General features: G+C 43.7%; 1 protein-coding gene across 4 annotated transcripts in view; it reads left to right on the top strand.

The window, feature by feature from the left end:
* COG5 (component of oligomeric golgi complex 5) overlaps window positions 1-25,176 on the top strand; it is a 205,364-nt gene that overhangs the window by 159,470 nt on the left and 20,718 nt on the right. For all 4 annotated transcript variants that reach the window (XM_070424649.1, XM_070424650.1, XM_070424651.1 and 1 more), the window contains exons 18-21: window positions 384-621; window positions 6,654-6,730; window positions 18,157-18,283; window positions 18,744-18,823. In XM_070424649.1, coding sequence (XP_070280750.1) covers window positions 384-621; window positions 6,654-6,730; window positions 18,157-18,283; window positions 18,744-18,823 — 522 coding nt within the window. The remainder of the gene's footprint in view (window positions 1-383; window positions 622-6,653; window positions 6,731-18,156; window positions 18,284-18,743; window positions 18,824-25,176) is intronic.

The raw sequence follows: 25,176 nt of genomic DNA, 5'->3' as shown, positions 1-25,176 counted from the left end.
GTTAGATCATCGTCCCAATACACCAAGGTTTTGAGTTTGATCGCCGTCAAGGCACATATATGGAAGAACAATGCATTTATTAATAAGTGGAACAACAAATCGATGTTTCTCTCTCGCTCTCTTGCTCTAAAATCAGTCAATAAATAAGATTTCCCCCCAAAAAAATCTTTAGGTAAATGGATTCTCCGATTCTCTCAGTAATCTTCCTAACATCTTAAAACAACCTTTAGAATATAATGTAAGCATTGTTGTATGCCCTTTAACTCTTAGCAAAAATAAAAATAAGCACCAGAAGGGGGAAGAATGCTCAGGATTGATGGGCAGAGGGGAGAACAAGAGTCAAATAGTCCCTTTAATGCATTGGCTGTTTTTTTCTTTTGCAGGTCATTACCCAGCTCAGGGAGGCCTGATGTCCCTTGTTCTCTGTACATGAAGGAGCTCCAGGGTTTCATTGCCAGGGTTATGAGTGACTACTTTAAACACTTCGAGTGCTTGGATTTTGTCTTTGACAACACTGAAGCTATTGCCCAAAGAGCAATTGAACTTTTTATCCGCAATGCCAGTCTCATAAGACCTCTCGGTGAAGGCGGGAAAATGCGACTTGCTGCTGATTTTGCACAGGTAAATTGATGCACAGCTACAAAGGGGGAAACATTCAGCCTCAATATTATTCTCTGTTAAGTAAAAGACTAAATATGTCTTCTTCAGTAGTTTAAACTGAAAAGAGATGAAAAAAATAAATTTATTTAAACCTAATTGCTAATAATAATTTTTAAAGTTTAGTGGTACTTTTATAGCAGATATTTTTTTCTTTAATTTAACAAAAGAATCATCACTCATCTTGGATACTTCATGGTTAAGGTGCAGTCACTCATTCCATAGTAAGGCAACATTTCCTACTTTTATATAATGTGGAGCTTTCTCACTGTTTTACTGTCCTACCAGGGCAGGGCAGTATTGATAAGAGTAATTGCTAGGAAGTAATGCAGACAATGAAAGTTACCTTTCAAACACTGTAAAGAGAAGGAGCTCTCCAGCACATCTGACCCTCTGGTACCAGCTCACCACCCAAGACAGTTTAATGCCTGTAGCTGCAACAGTGGGCGGGGAGACAGCGTCTGAGCACTTGGGCCCCTGTATTAACCAGAGTGCCCTTTTTGTATATGACCAGCTGGAAATCATTCTAAGCTATGTGATGTGGATGAGGTAAAATGCCATTAAAATAACAGAACCATAGTCAGCTTTTATAAAAAGGACTTTTTTCTTTGTCCTTTAAGACATATTTTTGAGCCTCTTAATAGTATCAGAAGCAAAAAGAAACATACACTTTTATTAAAAGATTCAGAATCAGATCATTCGCATATATGTAGCATGTCAAAGGTGAAATCATTTTTAAGCCTTTCAAAGTTGCTAGCTTTACTAGACTAAATAGTTATTCAAATGGATTATTCATAGTGGTTTCCCAGACCTGCCCCCGCGCCTCCCCTCCCCCGCTGCTCATAAAGACAGACAAAATTTAATGTCCCTAAATATTCCTGTGTGTGTCTATGGGCAAGTCTTGGTTTATTCTTTCTGCCCGGAGGAAAGGGTGGTGGTTGGCTGTGCTCCCTCCTACCTGAGAGAGCCACCAAGAGGAACCAGGTACATAATATAATGTCTCAAGAACTAGGCTCTTTGCATATCAGTTCCTCTAGAAAGAAGTCATTATCATCCCCAAATGATACGCGTGAGATCAATAGACCACAGTAAAGAGCCTTCCTTTGAGAAATGCACCTTCGTAGCCTTAGCATGAAAATTGAAATTAATGTTACCATTTATGTGGCTCCTTTAACCTTTCCCATTTTTATAAGCTTCCTTCTCAGGCACCTGTACATTTTGCTTTGTTATTACAGGCAAACTTCAGCTTAAAGAGAATTATATATAATAGTGTCTTACTTGTCCCTTACTGGGTTTACAGACTGTTATTGAACTGAAGACACAGTGACATACCAAGACCTGCTCTTATTTATTAAAAATGTTATGAGCTATACGCAAATGAGTGTCTGTTCTTCTTTTGCCCTTTCCTTCTTTATTTTGTTCCTTCTTTTCCTCTCCTCTCCGCTGAGCTCCCTCCCCACCAGTTTATTTGCATTCTGCTCCAGCTGGTTCTTGAGTCACTCTCCTGGAGGCTGCACTTCAAGTCCAATTAGAGTGGCAGCAGAGATGGCCAGAGCGAGAGTGCTGTAGGAAGAAGGCGCTTTTTGTTTTTGCTTCTCATTTTAATATGTTCCCTATGAGTCTTGAAGGATGGAAAGTGTTGTCTTTTGACCCTTCCTACTGCAGCAAGCACCTGCTCAAAATGCATAGCATCCAATGGCAGGGCTGAGCCCCCACCTTCCTAAAACTTCATCATTAAGAATTTTATTTGGCATTCCTTCTTTTTTAAAAACATGTTGCCCAGTAAACCAGAGGTTCCTTCCCTTTATGTAAATGAAACACCTATATGCTCTAAGGCAGTGGTTCTCAACCTGTGGGTCACAACCCCTTTGGGGGTCGAACGACCCTTTCACAGGGGTCGCCTAAGACCATCGGAAAACACATATATAATTACATATTGTTTTTGTGATTAGTCACTATGCTTTAATTATGGTCAGTTTGTAACAATGAAAATACATCCTGCATATCAGATATTTACATTACGATTCATAACAGTAGCAAAATTAGAGTTATGAAGTAGCAACGAAAATAATTTTATGGATGGGGGTCACCACAACATGAGGAACTGTATTAAAGGGTCGCGGCATTAGGAAGGTTGAGAACCACTGCTCTAAGGCATCCTTTGTTTTTCATTTCTTAAGTATATAGAGAAAAGGCATTTACAACACAGCATTTCCTCAGTGTTAATAGTATATGTTCCAGTCCTGTAATGACATTGGTTGCCGCAGTCTGTATGGTACTGATTTCTTTGTTCACTCCTGTACAGTGTGCCCCAGTTTTAGAACTTCCCTCCATTGACCTGGGGAATGGCTTCCTGGGCCTGTGGCTAGTGGGCACAGGAAAGACAGGTAGAAGTACCACCATCATCATATTTGTGACAAGTAATTTTGGCAAATATTATGCAGCTGTTACCCCCACCCCCACCCATATTTTAAAAGTTAAAGTGAATTTGGAGTATTTATTTGATTTGATTTGCTGTCTTACCACAACTGCAATTATGTGTTGTTGTACCTCAGCTTTCAGAATCGTACTTGGGTGGAAGTTTTTTCTGGGGTCAGTGAAAACACTTGAATAGCGTCACCCTGACATTTATATTAATGACAGGCATCAACTAGGGACTAGAAAGCCGTAGACTGCCTCATTATTGAAACTGTATTCAAAATGAAACAAAGCCATTGAGGCCACTGGAATCAGGAATACACAAATCCTTTGTGGGTTTGAAAATAGTTCTTGTGAGAAGAATGCCTGCTATTCAGGCATAAAGAAATTGCTCAAGAAGAGACCACTGGAGTATGTTTGGGAATACTGATTATTTCGCATAAGGTCCAGTTGCAAAGGTAGATAATGATATATTTTAAAGATTTCTTTAGGAATCCTAACTTCTCCCCACTGACACCATTGCACAGGTGAAAGAGAAAGTGGTTGCAAGATGCCATGGGGAGGGTTCATGGTGAGGAAGTACTCAACACATAGCCCGTAGGAATCAGGTCACAGCACAAGGTGGTTTCCTACAGGTAATTAATCCCCTACTGTGACCACATGGTCTCTGTGTCTACACTCATCACACAGCAGTCGAAAGCACTAACTTGTCCAAGGCCATGGGGCTCTGCTCATTCCGGATCCCTTCAGGGACTTGTCCACAGTGTCCTCTGAAGCACCACTCCCTCTGCTTCTCTGTTTCGTTTCTGCCTTGAGGGAATGGATGACTGCTGGTGTTACCATTAAAATAGGTACTCAGGGGTACTTCTACCAGTTTCTATTTATAGGTCTTCTAGTGTCCTTGAAGTATACATTTATATCTACGTTTCACTTTTTGCCTAGAAATACAAACTGAGAAAACAAAACAAGATAATCAAGATTCTAATTTCTCTTCTAATTCCTATTGCCATTTCTCATGAACAGTCTCAGGGCAGGTGTGTCCTGGGAGCATCCAGAGATGCCCTGTGGTTAACCAAATGTCTGTGGTGGGGAAGGAGCAGCTATGTAATTAGTTCTCCGGGTCTGCAGCTGACCGCTCATTGCCTCCAAATGGGAGCTGACGAGAGGCAGTTGCACATGCCATTTTTGTATTCACAGCTAATTGCAGGGTCACCTCCTCTCAGAGTAACACTCCTGCCCTTTAGAAACATGGCCTTTATTATTTAATGGAATTCTGGCAGAAGAAAATGGTTATGGATGAGAAATTAATTTTAAGCACTTAACATTTTGAAATTGTCCTATGGCATAGAAATCTCCAGCATCATCATAGATTACACAGCCATTCGAGGTCATATTCTTTTATATTGTAATTTTTCCCTGCAGCCACTTATTTGCTTTTATAAAAAATACTTCACATAATTTCAGTCTGTAAAAAACATATAGACACGCGCACGTGCGTGCACACACGCGTGCACTCACAGGTACATGACTGGAATTACCAACTCAGATAGATGGTAATCACACTTCTCCTTTGTGCTCAGTGTAAAGTAAATGACGCATTCTGAAGAAAACCAGGAACTCCCAAGAGAATAGACACACAGGCCCCACAAACGGCCCACCACCCACTGTCCTTTGAGTTGAGCACCAGCTCAAAGCTCCTCTGTTTTGCATTATTGGCAAGAATCTTTTTATTTATTCTTCTCTATTTTAGCAAGTTTTTCAAAATGGAGTTTTCCTCTAGTGTATACTCTGTGTCTGTGTTAAGAGAGAAATTCAGCCCTAGCTAGTTTGGCTCAGTGGAGAGAACATGGGCCTGGGGACTGAAGGGTCCCAGGTTTGATTCTAGTCAAGGGTATATACCCTGGTTGCAGGCTTGGTCCGTGGCCCTGGTTGGGGCGAGTACAAAGGCAACCAATTGATGTTTCTCTCACATCCATGTTTCTCTTTCTCTGTCTCTCTCCCTTCCATTGTCTCTAAAAATCAATGGGAAAAAATCCTCTGGTGAGGATTAACCAAAAAAAGAGAGAGAAATTCACCTGCTCAGAGTCACCCTCACGACCTTATGAAGGACCCTGTGTTCCAGTTCTCCCCTGACACTCAGTTCATACATTTGATACCATGTGTCATTTTGCTGAATAATCATCATTGTATGCGTGTGTATGTATGTATGTATATATGTGCATATATGTGTACACACACATCTTCCTTGGGATTTTTGAGTAATGATTATATCATTTAGATAAATATATCCCCTTCTTTGCTAAATTTGAGAAAGCAAGACAGTCTCATTCATCTTCTCATCCCCATGTCTAGCTTGTTGCCTGCAATGGATTGGGAATCAAAAATCTTTCTCAAAAGAGGGATTGTTTAGGTCTCCATGGTCTTCCAATGGTAAGGAGATTTGAACAGTTTTTCAGAAGAATGGCCAGCAGGATGGAAGCCCCCACTTTCCTTTTGCATGTTTTTCTTGAAGAAAGATGCTGCATTACCAGGGAGCAGCCTTGTACTCAACTATTTTCTAAGCCAGCCGTGGGCAAACTACAGCCCGCTTGAAATGAATAGAACTATAAAAAAAAAAGACCGTACCCTTTTATGTAATGATGTTTACTTTGAATTTATATTAGTTCATACAAACACTCCATCCATGCTTTTGTTCCGGCCCTCCGGTCCAGTTTAAGAACCCATTGTGGCCCTCGAGTCAAAAAGTTTGCCCACCCCTGTCTAAGCCATCCTTTACTCGAGGGTCCTCTTTATAGCAGGAGTGGAGAGACAGCATCCTCTGAGTGCCACGTATGCAAACACTTTGCATAGGCAATTGGTAGGTAAAGAGCGGGTAGCCTAAAACTCCAATTACTGACAAGTAAAATTTCCAATCAAAGGAGGAAAATAAAGAGAAGTGAAACCAATAGTTGCTAAATTATTGTCTAAATACAAATTTACTAAGCATATAAATGAGGGAAAGTTTTAAAAATACTGATAATAATTGCCAACATTTAAAGAGACTTACTATATATGTAAGACACTGTGTGCATGTGTGGAATTATCTATTTATTTGCATAATTCTATGAAGTAGATGTTATCTCTGCTTGAAAGATGAGAAACCTGGAACTTAAGGAGTTTAAGTTCAGGGCCACACACTAGTCATTGAAGATTGGAATTCTTACACAGATGTGCTCCCTCCAGAGTCCGGTCGTTAAGCACTTGAGCCAGCCTGGTAAAAATCGTCATTATTTATATTTAATATAAAAGAGCTTGTTATGCCTACAGTATAGGCACAAAGTCAGTCTTCTTACATAACCAAAAATATCTTTGTATTTTCTTGAAGGAATTGTCTCATTTTATGCCCTTTACTAAATAAGCACAAAAGTTATCTAAGTTCTTCTCTTTTAATAAATTTGATTGACTTTTAAAACTTGCCTCACAGTCAAGATAAAATTAAATTTAGTGCAAGCTACAACTTTCTATGATCCAGGTGTATCTCCAGTTCACCTTAGGATTCTGGCATTAAAAGCTATGAGTGCTTTCTTCTTATATTTCAGATGGAGATGGCTGTGGGTCCATTCTGCAGAAGAGTATCTGATTTAGGAAAGTCCTATCGAATGCTGAGGTCATTTAGGTGAGACATAATCCTATTATTGCTGTTAATATATCCATATCTATTTGCAGATAGATCCTTTTGAGCTATATGAAATTGCCAACATTTAACCCTTTTGTGAACTACAACAATGGCAGTTTCCTATGGTTCATCTCAAAAGTTATGCAAACCAGAAACCTGTATAGAATTATATGCAGTGACTAATGAGTGTGTGTGTGTGTATGTATGTATGTGTGTGTTATTTTGAGTTACAATTCACAAGATTGAGCTGGTAAATTTGATTATGTTCTTTCTAGGGGAACTTTTTAATTCCATTTTTACAGAAGTATATTGAACAATACCAGACAGTTCATAATTATATAGACATCTTTTTCTGAAATTTTCATTCATTTATTTATCATTCTCAAAATCCAATCTACTTCTATAAGTAGGTCATAGGTTACATTCCATAACAAAATTATTGAATAGAATATTAAAAGAAGTGTTTAGTGATGAAATTTAGTTAAACTGAAGATAGCTAGTATAGTTGAGCACAAAATTTGGAATTGAGCTTCCTAAAAATCAGTTCAAAAAGAAAAACAGTGAGTTAATTCATACTCATGATGTAAGAATATACCAATTTAAGGGAAAATACTTTTCAGTGCTGAATGCTTAGATAGGTTTTTTACCAACTCAGATTTTAAGGAATTTTGAGTTGCATGATAACTAGTGTCTTCAATCGCAGATTATAGAAGATAAGATGTTCCTGTGGCTATTTGTTCAATAAGCCATCACTTCCCAAACTTTTTCACATCATGGCACACAGAGAAAATGTATACATTCAGATGGTATCTTATCATCCCTGAGGGCTGAGGGGATCAGCATAATATTTATCACTATTTTGTGGCCATGGCATACCAGATGAGAAGCCTTCATATAAACTATCCATAATGTCCGACAGCATACGGGGTGGGGCCAAAGTAGGTTTATAGCTGTGAGTATGCAAAACACAGAATTTATTCTTGCATTATTTATTAATTATTATTTTCCATATGAAAAACTGTAAACTTATTTTTGCCTCACCCTATATAATGGTCTTTGAATGTATGTCTATGAAAATAAGGTAAGAGAGTCCAGTCACAAAGAAAAGTATTTTTTTTAGAAAATACATTAAAAATAAAAAAGGAGAGTCTAGTCATGTGGCTTTCTAAAAATGGACTCAGTACTGGAAACTAGAGTCATCAATAAGCAATACGTCCTTTAAATAATCATTTTTCTCTCTTATTTCATCCAAGCTTTTGGTAATAGGAAATTCAGGTGTAATGTCACTTGAGATATGAGAACTTAAGCTTATTGATTGAAGAGGGAGTCCTGTTCGATTCCCGGTCAGGGCATACGCCTGGGCTGTGGGGCTCAATCCCCGGTAGGAAGTGTGCAGGAGGGAGCCAATCGATGTTTTGCTCTCATATCAGTGTTTCTTTGTCTCTCTCCCTCTCCTCTCCTATCTCTAAAAATCAGTTTAAGAAAAAAAAATTGTGTCACCAAGTATGGTGATATAAGGGTTTTACATAAGACCAATTCTGTTAACACAGTCACTTAAGATGGGAATTTTCTGTTAGCCTTCCAATTCTCACAGGAGAAGAGGACTTTGAAGGATCATTTTAGTTTGAATAGTGACACCTTCTAGTACCTATTTAAACAAAAAATGAATGATTGATCATTGTATAATAAAAAAAAATCCTGTTTTTTATTTCTAGCTTTTCTCATTGAACAATAGTCAATCTAAATGGGTTTCAAACTTTTGACCATGACTTACATAAAATATGTAATGTTATTCTGTATCACAGTCTGGCATAGATTTGCGTGCAAACATGCAGGCATACTCAAACCCACACATGACACACATGCCCACTCGTGTGTCATGAAGCAGTCATTATTCTTACGTGTGATATGCTCTGACATTTCTTTTTTGTTTCATTATTTTAACCCACTAAATGCTTTCATGACTCACTAATGGTTTGCATCCAGCAGTTTCTCACCTTTCTCACAGGACCCTTAGCACTTACAATTTAGCTGCTCTAGTAATAGCAGTAGGGTTTGCTCCTTTCTTCAACTATGAAGATTTATGCCCTCTTGTCCTGGGATTCTGGTGTACCTGAGCTTCCTCAGCACTTATATAATAACTAATGACCCAGTGCATGGATTTGTGCACATTGAAAGGAAATTAATTAGAAGGTGGCTGGGGGGGAGAGGGGGGGCGGGACTGGGCAAGACGGGCATGACGCACCCTGGAGCCAACCTCTGTGGTCCCTCTTGGTGTCTGCAGAGTGAGCAGGGTACCTCTGGCAGGTGGGGTCCCTTGGCCTGGCCTGCGGGAATTAGGCTGAAACTGGCTCTCCAACATCCCCCGAGGGGTCCTGGAGTGCGAGAGGGCACTCTGCAAAGTTGCTGTCGTACAGGGTGTGGAACACAAACGCAAGTGTGCAATAAACCAGGTTTGGACCCGACAGTGCCCCAGCAACAACATAACCCACAGTCGAAGGTGGAATTGCATGGCCCGTGAGGAATCAGGCTCCCTCCTCTCTGGTTCCTGGATGCATTACCCAAGAACCACCACTGCCAAGTCACTGCAGCTTGGCAGCCTCCTGCATTGAGCATCTTCCCCCTTGTGGTCAGTGTGCATCATAGCAACCAGTCAGATGGTGGGAGGGACACTTAGCATATTAGCCTTTTATATATATACTAGAGGCCCAGTGCACAAAAATTTGTGCACTCAGGGGGGGTCCCTCAGCCCAGCCTGTGACCTCTCGCAGTCTGGGACCCCTCAGGGGATGTCCACCTGCTGGCTTAGGCCTGCTCCCCAGGGGATCGGACCTAAGCTGGCAGTCAGACATCTGGCAGCCCGGGAGCCATTGGGGGATGTCCACTTGCCAGCGGGGAGCAGGCCTAAGCTGCAGTCAAACATCCTTAGTGCAGCTGAGGAGGCGGGAGAGGCTCCCACAACCACTGCTGTGCTGGCAGCCGTCAGCCTGGCTTGTGACTGAGCAGAGCTCCCCTGTGGGAGCGCACTGACCACCAGGGGGCAGCTCCTGCATTGAGCATCTGCCCCCTGGTGGTCAGTGTGTGTCATAGTGACCAGTCATTCCCAGTCATTCTGCTGTTAGGGTCAATTTGCATATTACTCTTTTATTATATAGGATAGATTGTATCTTATCTACGGAGCATTCTCCGGAACTTGAATTCAGTGAAAAATTCTAACATAGGTTTCCATCTGCCAATATATTTCTACAGTCATATTGAATCAACAAAAATCTATTGAATAGGTCTTAGCATTTTTTCAACTGATAGGAGTTGGACAACCATTTGATAAAGATTTTAGGATTAACAAGATCAAGAAATAAAATGAGCCGAAACCGGTTTGGCTCCGTGGATAGAGCGTCGGCCTACGGACTGAAAGGTCCCAGGTTCGATTCCGGTCAAGGGCATGTACCTGGGTTGCGGGCACATCCCCCATAGGAGATGTGCAGGAGGCAGCTGATCGATGGTTTTCTCTCATCGATGTTTCTAACTCTCTGTCTCTCTCCCTTCCTCTCTGTAAAAAATCAATAAAATATATTTTTTTTAAAAAAGAAATAAAATGAAAGCATACTGTTTATCAAATCTAGTTCTAGTCTACAAAGAATGTTTTAGGTCTCATCTTTTGAGAGATGTCAGTATGCACCACTACCTCTGCCTATAAATCAGTGGTTCTCAACCTTCTGGCCCTTTAAATACAGTTCCTCATGTTGTGACCCAACCATAAAATGATTTTCGTTGCTACTTCATAACTGTAATGTTGCTACTGTTATGAATCGTAATGTAAATATCTGATATGCGGGATGGTCATAGGCGACCCCTGTGAAAGGGTTGTGACCCACAGGTTGAGAACCGCTGCTATAAATGTTGGAAAAGCCCTTGTCCCCGCCGCAGGCTTCTCCACAGTTGTCACATGAAGGGAATTGACTTATGGAAGCTGACCTGTTTGGAGGGGTCTACAAAATCCCTTCTAGAGTGTAATAAATCTGTACAGTGTAACCTTCATTCCAGTAACTCAATTGTTGGCCCTCTATTTGCCTACCTGCAAAAACTTGTTAGATCTGTCTCTAATTCAAAATTAGTTTTGAGCAGTTGCAATGAAAGGGCCCACTCTTGTTAATCTTCCCATCTGTGCTGTGGGTTGTGACAGGGAATAGGCATTATCCAGTGCCATGTATAGAACTGGCTTGGCTCTCGTTCAGGATCTCTCTTCCCAAAATGTTCTGAATCAGTGGAATGGCGGTCGGTAGGAGATTGGCCAAATAATATATGCCACATTCAGTGGATTAAATACATGCAACAATAAGCAATTTGTATTGTTAGTTAATAACTAATAATATGAAAAATACTTCCCAATGCATCATGAAATGAAGTAACAGATTACTAAATAGTATATGTGATATGATCCCTACTATCTATATATATAAAAGCCTAAGCGACCAGATGACTGGCCGGTAGCTATGACGTGCACTGACCACCAGGGGCCAGATGCTCAACTCAGGAGCTGCCATGACACGCACTGGCCATTTAAAAGTAAACGGCACCACGGACCTGGCGCTGACTGCTGGGGTCCAACCCCAGCAGGTCCAGGGGTCCCCAAAGGTGTGGACGGAGTCGGTGAAGAAGGAAAGGCATGGGGTCAGCGTTCAGTTCATCAGCATAGCGAGGTTCTCCCTCCAGGATCTCCAGCGAAGTTCTGGTTAGGAACTCCAACCAAGTTCTGGTCAGGATCTCCAACCAAGTTCTGATGCCATGTTCTGGTTAGGATCTGATTTACTCAGAGTCCTCGGCCAGGATCTCTAGCCAAGTTCTGTGTCCATGTTCTCTCGCTAGGTTCTGTCTCTAGGTTCTGTAGTCAGGTTCTGTTGCAAGGTTCTTTAGCCAGGTTCTATCCAGGTTCTTTTGCCATGTTCTGTCTAGGTTCTCCAGTGAAGTTCTGTAGCCAGGTTCTGTCCAGGATCTTTTGCCATGTTCTCTGGCTAGGTTCTGGTTAGGATCTGACGTTTATTGTCTTGTTACATCCGCACTTACACCAGCCGATCTCAATCCCGTCAACCTCCATTACAAAGGTCAGGGCGCCTCCCATTTCCACTCCAGGGAGCAAAGATTACGTAGCTTAACCACCCTCCTGGCACCCAATTAAGGGGCTGCATCCCCTCCCCAACCTCAGGGAAAAATCCCTACCTGGGGAAACAACCCCTCTCAGAGAGGCGACCCTGGCTAAAACACACAGCGCCAAGAAGGGGAGCAAACACACCAAGAATAGCATGCCATATATGCCAGGTCCCCCGAAACAGCAAGGATGGACCGGCTCCTGGCAGCTGACAAACCAACATTGGCTTCCCCCAAGTGGGACACAGGCCCTGCCACCACCCCGGGGCGACACACCACCAAATCGCAGCCATGCTGCCAAGACCCCATGGCACAAAATGTGTCCCACAGCCCAACCCGGAAACGGTAGCTGTGGGCCCCAGGTAATGATGTCATGTAGCAACGCCCAGCTTCCTCTCAGTAGTGACTAGCCTCCTTGGAGTTTCTTCAGCCCAGGAACACAACTTGCTATATAGCCAGATGCAAACATTTTCCAGTTTAACCAAATGTCTGTGAAGCATTTTCCCATGCCTCATCTCATTTGATCCTCACAGAAGTCCTGGAGTAGGTAGATAGGAGACACGGTGGAATTCTATTTTCTTTAAATTAGCCGGAAAACGGAGATTTACAAAGCTTAGAAATTTGACCCGACTGAAAAGAAGAAATGGTGGACCTTGAAAATGACTTCAGGTTTTCTCACTGCACAGAATATAGTCAAACAGTGCTGTAGTTAAATATTTTACCCTTTGTTCTCCCTGCGTGACCGACAATAATAATCTGCTTCGTGTTGATATTTACTGCTGTGTTGCTGACAATTACCTGAAAAGTAGGGGTGCTTCACTGGGCTGGAAAAAGTTTAGCTAAATCAGAAAGCAAGCTTATTCTATACTAGAGGCCCGATGCACAAAATTTGTGCAAGAGTAGGCCTTCCTTCCCCTGGCTGCCAGCACCAGCTTCCCTCTGGCACCCAGGACCTGGGCTTCGTCCGGAAGGACATCCAGTCTATTTAGCATATTATGCTTTTATTATTATAGGTACATAAAAGGCTAGGTTGACTCGCTGGCGCCAGTAGCACACATGTGTTTCAGTCATTGTTGATCATGAATTTGGTTGGCACTTCTATTATAGAGAAAGGGCAAATAGCAATATTAAAATATTTCTTTCAGTTAATTTCCTTTCAATGTGTACAAATCTGTGCACTGGGCCACTCGTTTTTAAATAATAATGTGTGTGTGTGTGTATGTGTGTGTGTAGGAAAAGCCAAGAATGATAAACATCAAAATGATATCTTCAGATAGTAGGATCATCACTAGTGATTTTTCCTTTTAAGGTTTTTTTTTTTTTTTTTATACTTTTCAAATTTTCTGTCTTGGTTTCATAGTTGTAGTCAGAAAAATCAATATATGTTAAAATCCTTCTTGCATTTGTCCCCATTTTAAAATAACAAGGGAGCTAAAAAAAAATAATATAAATACACTGAAACATTATGCAATGTGTGTGAGGCTGGGAGGCAAGAATAATGGGCAGCCATACGATCCACACTCAGCAGATTGGGCCTTGGTCTGAGTTAGTGGCAGTGGCTGCAGGAGAGGGTAGTGGGCCCTTTTCAAGGGAGTGTGACAGTGCCGGCCAGAGAGCCTGCAGAGCAGACCCCAGGGCCTCTCTCTCTCTCTCTATCTCTATCTCTATCTCTATCTCTATCTCTATCTCTATATATCTCTCTGTTTCACATGCACATGCGCAGGCTTCAGCAGGTGCCCCTCCCCCATCACACAGCCATCTGTCGTAGGGCACTTTCTTCTTGACAGTAATATTAGTGGACTGTTTAATTCAGCCAGCAAGCTTCTTGCATACATTTACATTTTACTGTCTTCATTAGGGTCCCAGGAGCACATGAACGTGGAGTATATTATTTTCTGCTGCCTCAGAAAGCTGCCCACGGGGATTTGCCTGGGTGGTTTCTGTTTCTACAGCAGAGAGGCAGAGCTCCACCTGGCCGGGGGCTGGAGAACTCTGACCCTAGACCTTCTCAGTGCAGATCTTTGTGAGGCAAAGGGCAAAACAGGGACTGTGTGCCTTTCACCTGCTAGAGACCGGGCCTGCCTTCAGGCAGCCACCACCATCTTTCCTCTGCAGGGATCAGCTTTGCCCCTAAATTTTGTCCCCAGCCGCTCTGCTAGAAGCTGTGTTAGGTTTGATGGAAGAGCAGGGAAAGCTGCAGGCGATGTGGGCTGTTGTGATGGGTGTTGTGATGAGGTCCTGGGAAGAAGGAAACCATCAGTAACTCTAGAATGTTCATATCAACTGTTTTTAGTTGTGGGCATGGTGAGGGTGTCTCGTGTCTACAGTTGGTATTGCTGAGCATCTGCTGCTTGAAATCCCAGCCCTCCGTGCTGCGTGTTTGAGAGCTGAAAGGCAGCCATCCCGGCAGCTGCCATTTTTAGCACTTTTAGCATGAGGACCCCCAAATGTGTTCTGTCCTTTCTTTCCACTTTTGAATCTGGGACTGGTCAACCCATCCCCTGAAATAGCTATTTCCCAAGGTTTTTAGGTTCTTACCTCCAAGTTTAGATGTCAGCATCGTTACCAGAAGGCAGCGCATCTGGGGCTTGGTTTGTTATTTGCCAATACTCTTGGCAGTGCGAGGAGCACCCAGTCAGCATGCAGGAGTAGATTTTTAGTTTATTATCATTTTAATTGTAGAAATCACTTTTAATCATTTACTTTATGCTAATCCTGTGCTCAGTGTTGTATTGATATTTTCTCATTTCACCCTCACAACACTTGCGAGTCAGGTATGACCCCCTTGAGACAGCTGAGGCTGAGAGGAGGTACGTTGCCAGGGCAGCACGTCTGAATTGCAGAGCTGTGTTTCAGCAGCAGGGCTGCCTGGTCCCAAAGCTGTGCTTGTAACCACCGCTTCTTATTCCAGAAGTTCCCTTGTGTTTGTATTCTGGTCTTAGAGCTGCATTTGAGTGCTTCCACAACCATCCAGGAAAATGTCAGAAAATTTAAAAGAGAAACACACTCACACACACACACACCCCACACACACGCCGCCCCCTCATGGGAACCTTCCCTATGAAGTGCCCCATTTCACTGTGTTGGGCCACATACAGGCTTCTAGGAGATGCATCAGGAACCTCGAGCCCAGTGTACCCTTTTCTCTAGAAAGTTGTCCTGAAACCCTCACCTCCTCTTCAACCTGGTCTGCTGGATTGACAGTCTGGACCTAAGAAAGGAACCTCAAACCTCTCTACTTCCAGCCCTGCCTCACCCCTCATCATCAGCCCCCCTGTTTCTCTCTCTTCTGGAATCCACGTGGCCCCTGTTGGGCCTCCATCCCTCCCTTCTCTCAGAAGGCCCTCATTTGTCCTGGGCAGGGGAATTGTGTTTCCTCCTACCACCTCTCATTTCTGTGCCGGTTCCAGATCTCGGTGCACAGTCTCGGTGGTCCTGCTACCTTCCCAGGCCTTTCACAAAAGTGTTGGACTGGGGGTGGTGGCAGGGGCATGGGCCACCGCTAATGTTGAGTGTGCACATAGGAGCAGCAGGACTTTTGTCTTTCTTCACTTTGTAATTGTCCTTAACAGCAGACTTCCAGCTATGAGTCACTTCACTGTGGAGCTCCCCTACTAGAAAAGCAGCTTTTTCTAAGGGGACCCAATACTTGATTAGTTAAGACTACCTGCTGGCTGTAAAGCTTAACCTTGAAAGTTCTATATTTCTTTTTTCTCTAAGAATGATATTGTGGCATTTGGGGTACCAGCGTTTTGTAACACCTTAATTAATCTCCTTTTGTTCCTTATATTATCTCAGATGGTGATTTATTTTTTAAATTGCTGGTATTTCAAATTCCACTGGGATTCAAGGAGAAGGGAGATTTTCGTGCTGTGTCTGTCAGACTCTTTAAAAAGCACCAGAAATGTCTGCATTTGATGTGTACAGTTAATCATGCCAGTGATGCATAATCTCGAATCAGAATTAGTTGTGCTTTCTATGGCTGTTTAGCAGTCCTGTGAGTGGCAGGGGCAAAGATTTGGTCTTGGCAGAAAAATAACTGCAGTGACTCAGAGCTCCAAAGGGACAGGTGATTGACTAGAAGATCCCATTTTAAAGTGAGCTGGGTTTTACCAGGCCTGGCCTCTGCAGGCATCTCAGCCAGCAATCTCCTATCTGTCGGCCTGCGAGGTGGCATATTGCAGACCGTTCCTTTCTCCCTGTCTCCCTCCCTCCTTCCCTTCTTTTTGGCCATTGTATCATTTGCAATTTGCATCAAGAATATATGGAAGGAAAACACAGATATTCAAACCATAAAGCTAATTTAATTACTATAGGTAAGTTTCCTATTTGACTTTAAAGTTCCTGAAGCCAAGGATAAAAGAGAAACAGAATCAGCTATGAAATTCTCATTTTCAGAAGGAAGGAAATATACCTATTCCTTTAAGAAAGTTCAGTGTTAATTTGGAAGTCCTTTTACATGGGACTTCACACAGGGAGCACCAAGAGAGATAGGGACCGAAATTCTTGATTATCTTCCTGTTGTTGAGGCAGAAAGGATTCCATAGGGCTGTCTGTCCTTCAGTAAGTCAGAGACCGTCAGGCAGGACCGCCCTCCCAGGTCTCCCTGTGTCATGAACTGGGATCAAGATGATTCCTACCCTGTCATGTGGCACAGGCAAGAGTGGGCTCTTCTGGGGACAGGGGCAGAGCACAGAACCAGGGACAGCAGGGAGAGAAGTGAAGGCATGAGTTCCCCTTCTCCCCACAACCCTCAGAGTGGTCTCACAGGCCTGCCAGCGTGCAATGAGCCTGTGACCCAGTGGAGGGACCCCGTCCCCACTGCTTCTTCCCCCTGTTACAGCTCAGATGTGGGAGCATCTTGTCAATGGTGCAGTAAGCAGGCTGGCGGGCCATGTGCTCCACCTGCAGTTCCAGGGAGCTACCTAGGAACGCCTGCTGCTGAGCACACAGGGACCTTGGGCTGCATGAACTTTCAGCTTCCCCTGCTGGGTCAAGAGGTCTCCAGTCTGTGGGAAGTGGAGCTGGGATGCAGCCTCATCCTCATTCCAACCAGGGTCAGCTTCCAGAGACCTTTAAGAAAGCACCCCTTGGGGCCCCCCAGGAACTTAGGGTCATGCCTAATAAAAATAATTCAAGAGAGGCTCTGAGGATATGGTTCAAATATGTAGGTAACTGGAGTCTACTTTGACCCAAAGAAAGAATTTGGGGTACCTGAAGAGATAAAAATTTCATGGGCTTCAAATGGTATCCTGTAAACATTTTTTTTCAGGTTCTTTTTAAAAAATAATTTTTGATTTTTTCAATAACAGTTGACATACAGTATTTTATTAATTTCAGGTGTACAACTCAGTGATTGGACATTTATATAACTTACGAAGTGATCACCCCCATAAATCTGCACCGATAGAATATTATTGACTATTTCCTATGCTGCACTTTACATCCATGACTGTTCTGTAATAACCTATTTGTACTTCTCTCTCTCTCTCTTTTTTTTTTAGTTCTTTTTATGAAGTTTTGTTCAGTTCTTTCATTTGGGACAAGTATCTTTATCTCCTCATTTTGGCAGCCTCCCAGTGTTAATTTTTATGTATTAGGTAGAGCTACTACGTCTCCCAGTCTTAGTAGAGGGTCCTGTAGGGCTCAGTGGCACAGCCTCCTCAGTCAGCTGTGCTGGGCATTTCAGGTGCACACCCCACCCCTGTTTGTGCTGTGTGCACCCTCCTGTTGTAGTTGGGCCTTGATTGCTGTTGACACGTCAGTGGGAGTGATTCATTCCCAGGCCAGTGGGCTGTGAGGACTGGCCATGACTAGAGTGGAGGATGAGTGCCTGATGAGTCTGTCCCATGAGGATGTGACTTGTGGAGGAGGTCTAAAGTTGACCTCCTAATATGTTGGCTCTGGGGCCTCCTGGGAATTGCAGGCCAAGGTCATCTACCACCTGTGTCCTGCCCGGGACACCCCACATGTACTACAAGAGTGATCTGCAGATGACTGCTACCTGTGCTAGGCTTGCAACTGCCTGGGAGAGGGGGCAAGCTGAAGGCAGGTTAGCCTGCCAGAGTGTGTGCTGCACGTGTGTGTCCAGGCGGAATGTGGGGTTAAGAAATGGTTAAGAATTGACCAGTTTAGAAAGAATGCAATTATTCCTTCTTCTATTATATTGTTAGACTCCTAAGCTGTTCTATCCTATATTAATATGCTATTATTACTTTTCCATCAGATCACCTCTTTCAGTGTTGAATGCATGAAGTAACATCCACCTTTTCCTCTTGCAGACCCCTGCTCTTCCAGACAAGTGAACACGTGGCCAGTAGTCCTGCTCTGGGGGACACTATTCCATTCAGCATCATTATTCAGTTTTTGTTCACGAGAGCACCCGCTGAGCTGAAATCCCCCTTCCAGGTAATACAGGAAAGCCACAATCCTGCTCAGAGTCTTCCCTCTTCATGAATACAGTGCCCTACTCACTGAATGCATTCCTGGCCTTCTCTTTGTCCTTTTTAGTCATGGATTTCTGTCTCAGCAGCAAATCACTAAGGAAGGAAAATTCCCATTGCTCTGCAGTGTAAGAAGTACCTGATGAATCCAGAATTATCCCTTTAAATAATAATGACAAGTAATTTATGTTCATAAAGCATTTTTGATAGAGACCCTATTTCTTTTGCTGATCCACCTTCAATTGGCAAATCCAAAGGGCCCCTTGGGAGTTAGGAAGGTGCCCCAAGGGCTGAGCCACCTTCCCTCAGGGAGGCGTAGGAGCTGATTTCACCTTGGGAAGCCTTGAGAGCACTTTTTGAACCAGTACTTGTGCCATTTACTGAAGAATGTGTATGCACTTCTCTAACTGTGTTTCATCCTTCAGAGGGCAGAGTGGTCCCATGCACGCTTCTCCCAGTGGCTGGATGACCACCCATCTGAAAAGGACAGACTCCTCCTCATCAGGTAAAGCCTTGTGTTCCACGGGTACCCGTCTCTTCTAGAAGCCCAGGGAGAGTAGGAGACGCAGGGGAAGAGGAAGCAACAGTACCTGGGTGGATGTGTACATGTGGTGGCACCTCCTCACATCAGGCACCTCACTGCACGGGCACACGTGCTGGAGCACCTGACAGTCAGAACCACTGGGCACAACAATTTTTGCTTTCCGGTTCCTTCACTTCCAAACCTTCATATCCCTTTTGTGCTGTCCCATGTCTGATGCAGCCCTGAGAACTATGCACTTCTGGTTTTGAAAACCAACTTTAGCTATGAAGGCTCCTCATTGTCTTGGCTTCTCCTTTTCTGCTTCATTTTCATGGGTTGCAGTTACTGATTTAGTGGAGCACAGATATGAATAAACTTTTAAAAATACGCAAACATAATGAAATTATTAGTAGAAAATGAGGACAACCCAGCAGCTATTTAGATACCATGTGCCCTCCAGTAGTGCCCACAAATATATCTATGTGTGTATGCATGTGCAAGACACACCCCTTCCACCCAGCCACACCCAGGGCAGAGGCTGTAATTGTCACATAGAACCTAGTAAGCATCTCTCTTCCATCAGCATCTCCTCTGCAGTTGTTCTCACCACAATTTCCAGAGACCTATTAGCCACCAACCTAAGGCGTTTCTTTTTTTTTTTAATTAAATCTTTATTGTTCAGATTATTACAGTTGTTCATCTTTTTCCCCCCATAGCTCCCCTCCACTCGGTTCCCAACCCACCCTCTGCCCTTATCCCCCCCACCCCCCCCCCCCACTGTCCTCATCCATAAGTGTACGATTTTTTTTCCAGTCTCTTCCCGCATCCCCACACACCCCTTTCCCCCTCGAGAATAGTCAGTCCACTCCCTTTCTATGCCCCTGATTCTATTCACCAGTTTATTCTGTTCATCAGATTATTTATTCACTTGATTTTTAGATTCACTTGTTGATAGATGCATGTTTGTTGTTCATAATTTGTATCTTTACCTTTTTCTTCTTCCTCTTCTTAAAGGACACCTTTCAGCATTTCATATAATACTGGTTTGGTGGTGATGAACTCCTTTAGCTTTTTCTTATCTGTGAAGCTCTTTGTCTGACCTTCAATTCTGAATGATAGCTTTGCTGGGTAAAGTAATCTTGGTTGTAGGTTCTTGGTATTGATCACTTTGAATATTTCTTGCCACTCTCTTCTGGCCTGCATAGTTTCTGTTGAGTAATCAGCTGACAGTCGTATGAGTACTCCCTTATAGGTAACTGACTTTCTTTCTCTTGCTGCTTTTAAGATTCTCTCTTTGTCTTTTGCTCTTGGCATTTTAATGATGATGTGTCCTGGTGTGGTCCTCTTTGGATTCCTTTTGTTTGGGGCTCTCTGTGCTTCCTGGACTTGTAAGTCTATTTCTTTCACCAGGTAGGGGAAGTTTTCTGTCATTACTTCTTCTAATAGGTTTTCAATATCTTGCTCTCTCTCTTCTTCTGGCACCCCCATAATTTGGATGTTGGTACGCTTGAAGTTGTCCCAGAGGCTCCTTACACTATCTTCATATTTTTGGATTCTTTTTTTCTTTTTGTTTTTCCGGTTGGGTGTTTTTTGCTTCTTTGTATTTCAAATCTTTGACTTGATTCTTGGGATCCTCTGGTCTGCTGTTGGGTGTCTGTATAATATTCTTTATTTCAGTCAGTGTATGCTTAATTTCTAGTTGGTCCTTTTTCATATCCTTGAGGGTCTCACTAGATTTATGGAGGGTCTCACTGAATTTATCGGTGGTTTCTAGAAGATTCTTGAGTAACCTTATAACCGTGGTTCTGAACTCTATATCCAGTAGTTTGCTTTCCTCCATTTCTGTCATTTGTGACCTGTTTTTTTGTCTCCTCATTTCGGCTGCTTCCCTGTGTTGATAGAGTGGCTTTCTGTGCTAGGTGTCCTATAGGTCCCAGTGGCTCCTCCCCAATTACCTGAGGTGGACACTCTTGGTGCACCCCTTTGTGGGCTTTGTGCACAGTCTTGTTGTAGTTAAGCCTTGATTGTTGTAGGTATCACTGGGAGGAATTGACCTCCAGGCCAATTGGCTGTGAGAATCAGCTGTGTCTACGGTGGGAGAACTTCTGTGCTGGAGACACCCTTATGGGGCAAGACTTGCTTCAGTGGGGCTTTGGTGCTCACTGAGTCTGCCCCCTGAGTGTGTCCCTTATGGATCTGAGGAGTTGTAATCTGGATGGTCCCACTCTGACCACTGGGTACACTGGCTCTTGGATCTCTAAGGAGGTGCTAATTTAGCCTCTGTCTGAGGCTACCCCGCAGGAGCTACAGAGAGATCTGCAGATTCCTCTTCTTTGTTTGGGTTTTGGAGGTACCCAGATGAGGCCCAGCTGTGAAGCAATGCAAGCTGCTGTGGGGCCTTGTGCCTTCTTTTGGATGTTCTGGGTCTCTCTGACCCAGCTGCAGTTTGTTAGGTAATTTTAGATTGCAAAGGGTCAGGTCATTCATATGCAAAAGCCTCTGCACACAGCTTGGGTGGGGCGGGGTCTCGGGGAATCAACTGGGCGGAGCAAACAGCTATGGCTGATCCTCAGTCCTCTCCTGAGGCCCCGGGTCTCAGTGATCCTCGGTATTCGCTGCAAGTACCTCTGAGAGAAAGCCGCCCTCGAGTTCCGCCCGATGCCAGACAGTCCAGTTTCTCCCTGTGTGAGTCTGGGTCCCCAGAGACTCAGCCAGAACTGGACTCAGGGCCGTCGGGAGCTTGTGTCTCCCTCCCGATTGAAAAAGACAACCGCGTTCTCAGTTGCCAGCCCTTTCCGCGTGTGCCTCCGTACCTCTGCACTTTACTTCCGCACCTCTTCTGAGTCTCTGTGTGCTTTTCTCTTTCCTTCTAGTTGTAGAATTTCCACTCAGCCAGCCTTCCTGTGGTTCGGCATGGTGTCCGTTTTGTCTTTTAGTTGTATTTTTGAAGTGGTTGTGCGAGGCAGCAATTTCCGGTGTTCACCTATGCCGCCATCTTGGTCTTCTCTTCATTTTCAGTTTGTATCCTTTCCCCAAGGCGTTTCTGTTCTACACTATGCAGCTTTAGCTGGAGTTGACCACTGCCTCCTTCTTGGAACTCCTCATCGACTCACTGATAGAACACATTTTCCCCGATGCTCACTATGTGCCAGGCCCTGAGGACCCAGAGCAAACTGAGACACGGCCCTGCCTTCTTGGAGCTTCCACGGCACCACGGTGAGGTGTTCAGTGCGCACCTTTCTGGCCATTGTTTTCCTCAGTCTCAATGGCTGAGTTGGCTTCTGTCCGCTCCTTAAGTGCCATCGTTTCCCACAGTTTATTCTTGGCTCATTTCCTTCACATTCTATCTGTACTTTGGTTCCCACATGAGCTCATCCAGACGCATGACTCTGGTGGTCTCTTCTGTCCATTGGCTCCCAGGTCTGCGATTCGCCTCGACTCCCTGGAGCCTTAGGCCAGCAAACTTGCTGCCATATGTCACCACTCAAAGTGACACAGAAATCTCACCCAGAAATGTTAAAAATAAATAATCTTTCCTCTCCACTCTGCTCCGTGTTCTAGACACCACGTCTTGGATAAAGTGGCACCATCACTTACCCAGCAAGCTAGAACCTTGATGTCATCATTCAGCTCCTCGTCACCCTCACCCTCCAAATCCATCAGCTGTACCTCTTCAGTAGCTCTTGAAACCGTTTTCAGTTCTCCCAGAGGGTTCTGATGATGTTGATGGGACCACGGCCCCAAGCAAGGCTTTTTGAGCCTAAGTGCAGGCAATAGTTGCTCCCTGAATCGTTTACAGAGCTTTGAAAAATGCGGCGTTCAGGCCACAGCCTTGACTACCTGAGAATCTCTGAAGCTGGGAGCTGGCGTAGGATTTCTTATAGCTGCCCAGGCAGCTCCGCAGCACAGGTGAACAGACTGGTGTCAGGGGAAAGACCGCACCCAGGAGGGAGGCTGTGAGAGGCCACTGAGGAGCACCAGCCCACCCTCAGGGAGAGGCACTGAGCTCTCAGGCTGGTGCCAGAGCCTACCTGAGCCGCTCACTCTCCACGCCTCTGTGAATAAAGAGTCGATTAGCATCCTTGCTTCTCTGTTACTCTTCTCAGCTGTAAGCATCTGTCTGACCAGGAAGTGAGATAGGATGCCAGGTGAGCCTCCACGCTCAAGAGATGGTGAAAACTGCCCTCAGAAAAGGTTTTTGGGCCTGGGTTAACCCAGGGATTTGCAATGTATTTGTGGATTTTTTGTTCTGAGTACAAAACACTCACTCTGCTGTCACCCCCTTGGTACTAGAAGAGTATCTAGAATTTAGTTCATTGAACACGGTTCATTTTTGTTTTCTTCACAAGTTGGAATTAGTTCATCCGCAATAGTGTTCTGCTGTGGACACATCACAAACCCTTTTTCTCCGTTTTAAAAATGTCTCCTGGGTGATTTCATCAGCAGTGCTGTTGCTAAGCCTATATTTAGCAACTGAAAATCATGCTAAGAAATAATGTCATGCTTTTTAAATAAGGTCTATCCATCCTCCACATGTCTGACAGCAGAATCTTCACGCTCTGAGCAGCACGTCCAGCCTCCCTGAGGATCCCAGCAGCGGCTCCTGCTGCCGCCCGGCGGGGAGCTAAGGCAGGGAGCTCTGTCCTTGAGCTGTTCCCTCCTGTCTGCTGCTGCGAACTGACTTTGTCTAAAGCACCACTGCTGTGTTCTTTCCCCTGTAGATACGCCAGGGCTGGCATTGCTCTTTAAATGTCAGTAAATTCATTTTAGCTTCTGGGGCAAACCTTGTTATATACTCTCTGTTCCTCCTAGCACAGTATGCTAGGCTGTCATAAACTAGGACAAAGTGCGGATTGTGGGACTACTGCTGCTGAATAAATAGCAAATGATGAACTCTCTTCTGCCTTCCTTTCTGTTTCTTTCTGACACCAGATGTTTCTTTAGAGCTTGAGGGATACTGGTCAAGTTAATTTTAAAATTAGAATGACTACTGACTCCTGGGGCCAAGTGGTACCTACTCAGCTCCCGCCAGTCAGGTCCTCCAGGTGTGCGTGCCCTCGGGTACCGGTACAAGGCTGCCCCCCCAGGGAAGACTGTGGATCTGTAACTGCTGAATGTGTTCTCAGTAAAGATGAAGACTGAGGTTTTGATGAAAAGATTTCTAAATCTTTGCAGAAGTGTTAGTATTGACCTCAAGCCCATTATTCTTGAGGTTTGTAATGGAGCAGCAACTCTTCTTATTGTGATCTTCTTGTCCTTTGCATTTCCTTAGCCTAAGTAGAAGAACACATTTCTGATGTAAAAAAATGTTTACAGACTTTATTTGCCTATTGGTACTTCTTATATATACAGTTATCATCCCATTCTCAGGGGAGGTGCCGCCCTGGACCCCCTGCCCTCCTGCCTGGTCCAGGGCCCACAGATAGGAACCATTTCCTCAAATCCCTGTAGATGGAGGGTAATGTTTGGCCTCTCCTCCTGATGTCCCTGTGTCACTAGATACCTACCAGTTCTGGAAACGGGGTGCCTGAGATGAGACCAAAAGGGAGGATAGAGCCAGGGAAAGCGAGGGGCTTACCTGCCTAGGAAAGCACATGGTGGATCTTGGAGTCATTTATGTATTTGAGTACTAAGTACACTGATACTTAGTGCCTGACAAAACCAATCTTGTGTTCCATGAAAGCCTCCACAGAGCAGTGTTCCCATGTGACAGACTATTCTTCTAATTGCTTGTACAGTTCCTGTACTAATTTTTTTTCAATAAGGGTGCTAATAGTCCTTTTTGGTTACAAACCAGAGTTAGGACTAGTTCTTACTTTCAAGAAAGCTGATGTTTTACTCAAGCAAATGAAGTAATTTAATAATTGCTTGAAAATCTCACTCTAATTTTATGTGGGAGGGCGGCTTTAATCTTTTTGTAGTTCTGATGGTTTTTTATGAATACCAAAAAAAAACTAACCAAGCTCATTTCTTAACTTTCTTCTACATATTGTGTTCATATGCCTTATCCTTTTGTATGCAAATGAAACTGCTAAATTGATTTTTGTATTGTATTAAAACAGATATAATCCATTCACTGCAGAACATCTATATTTCTGAGAATTTCAGTGCACTAATTTCTTAGATTGATGTATACAGGGTGTCCCCCAAAAATGTGTACCCACTTTGAATAATTATGAAGGCAGAATACATTTCATTTTCAAAATGTAATAGAATCTACAGCTATCAAAGTGTGTATACACTTTTTTGGACCCTGTATACAAACACACCCACACCCACATTATTGTCTCAGACAGTCAGGCCCTTGGGGATTTTTCCACTGCATAAATCTCCAG

This window comes from Myotis yumanensis, unplaced genomic scaffold, assembly GCF_028538775.1.
Source record: "Myotis yumanensis isolate MYYU_CA2020_CCGP unplaced genomic scaffold, mMyoYum1.0.hap1 SCAF_9, whole genome shotgun sequence".
Lineage (NCBI taxonomy): Eukaryota > Metazoa > Chordata > Mammalia > Chiroptera > Vespertilionidae > Myotis > Myotis yumanensis.
The sequence above is the reverse complement of the archived record's forward strand: the minus strand, read 5'-3'. Positions and strand labels throughout refer to the sequence as shown.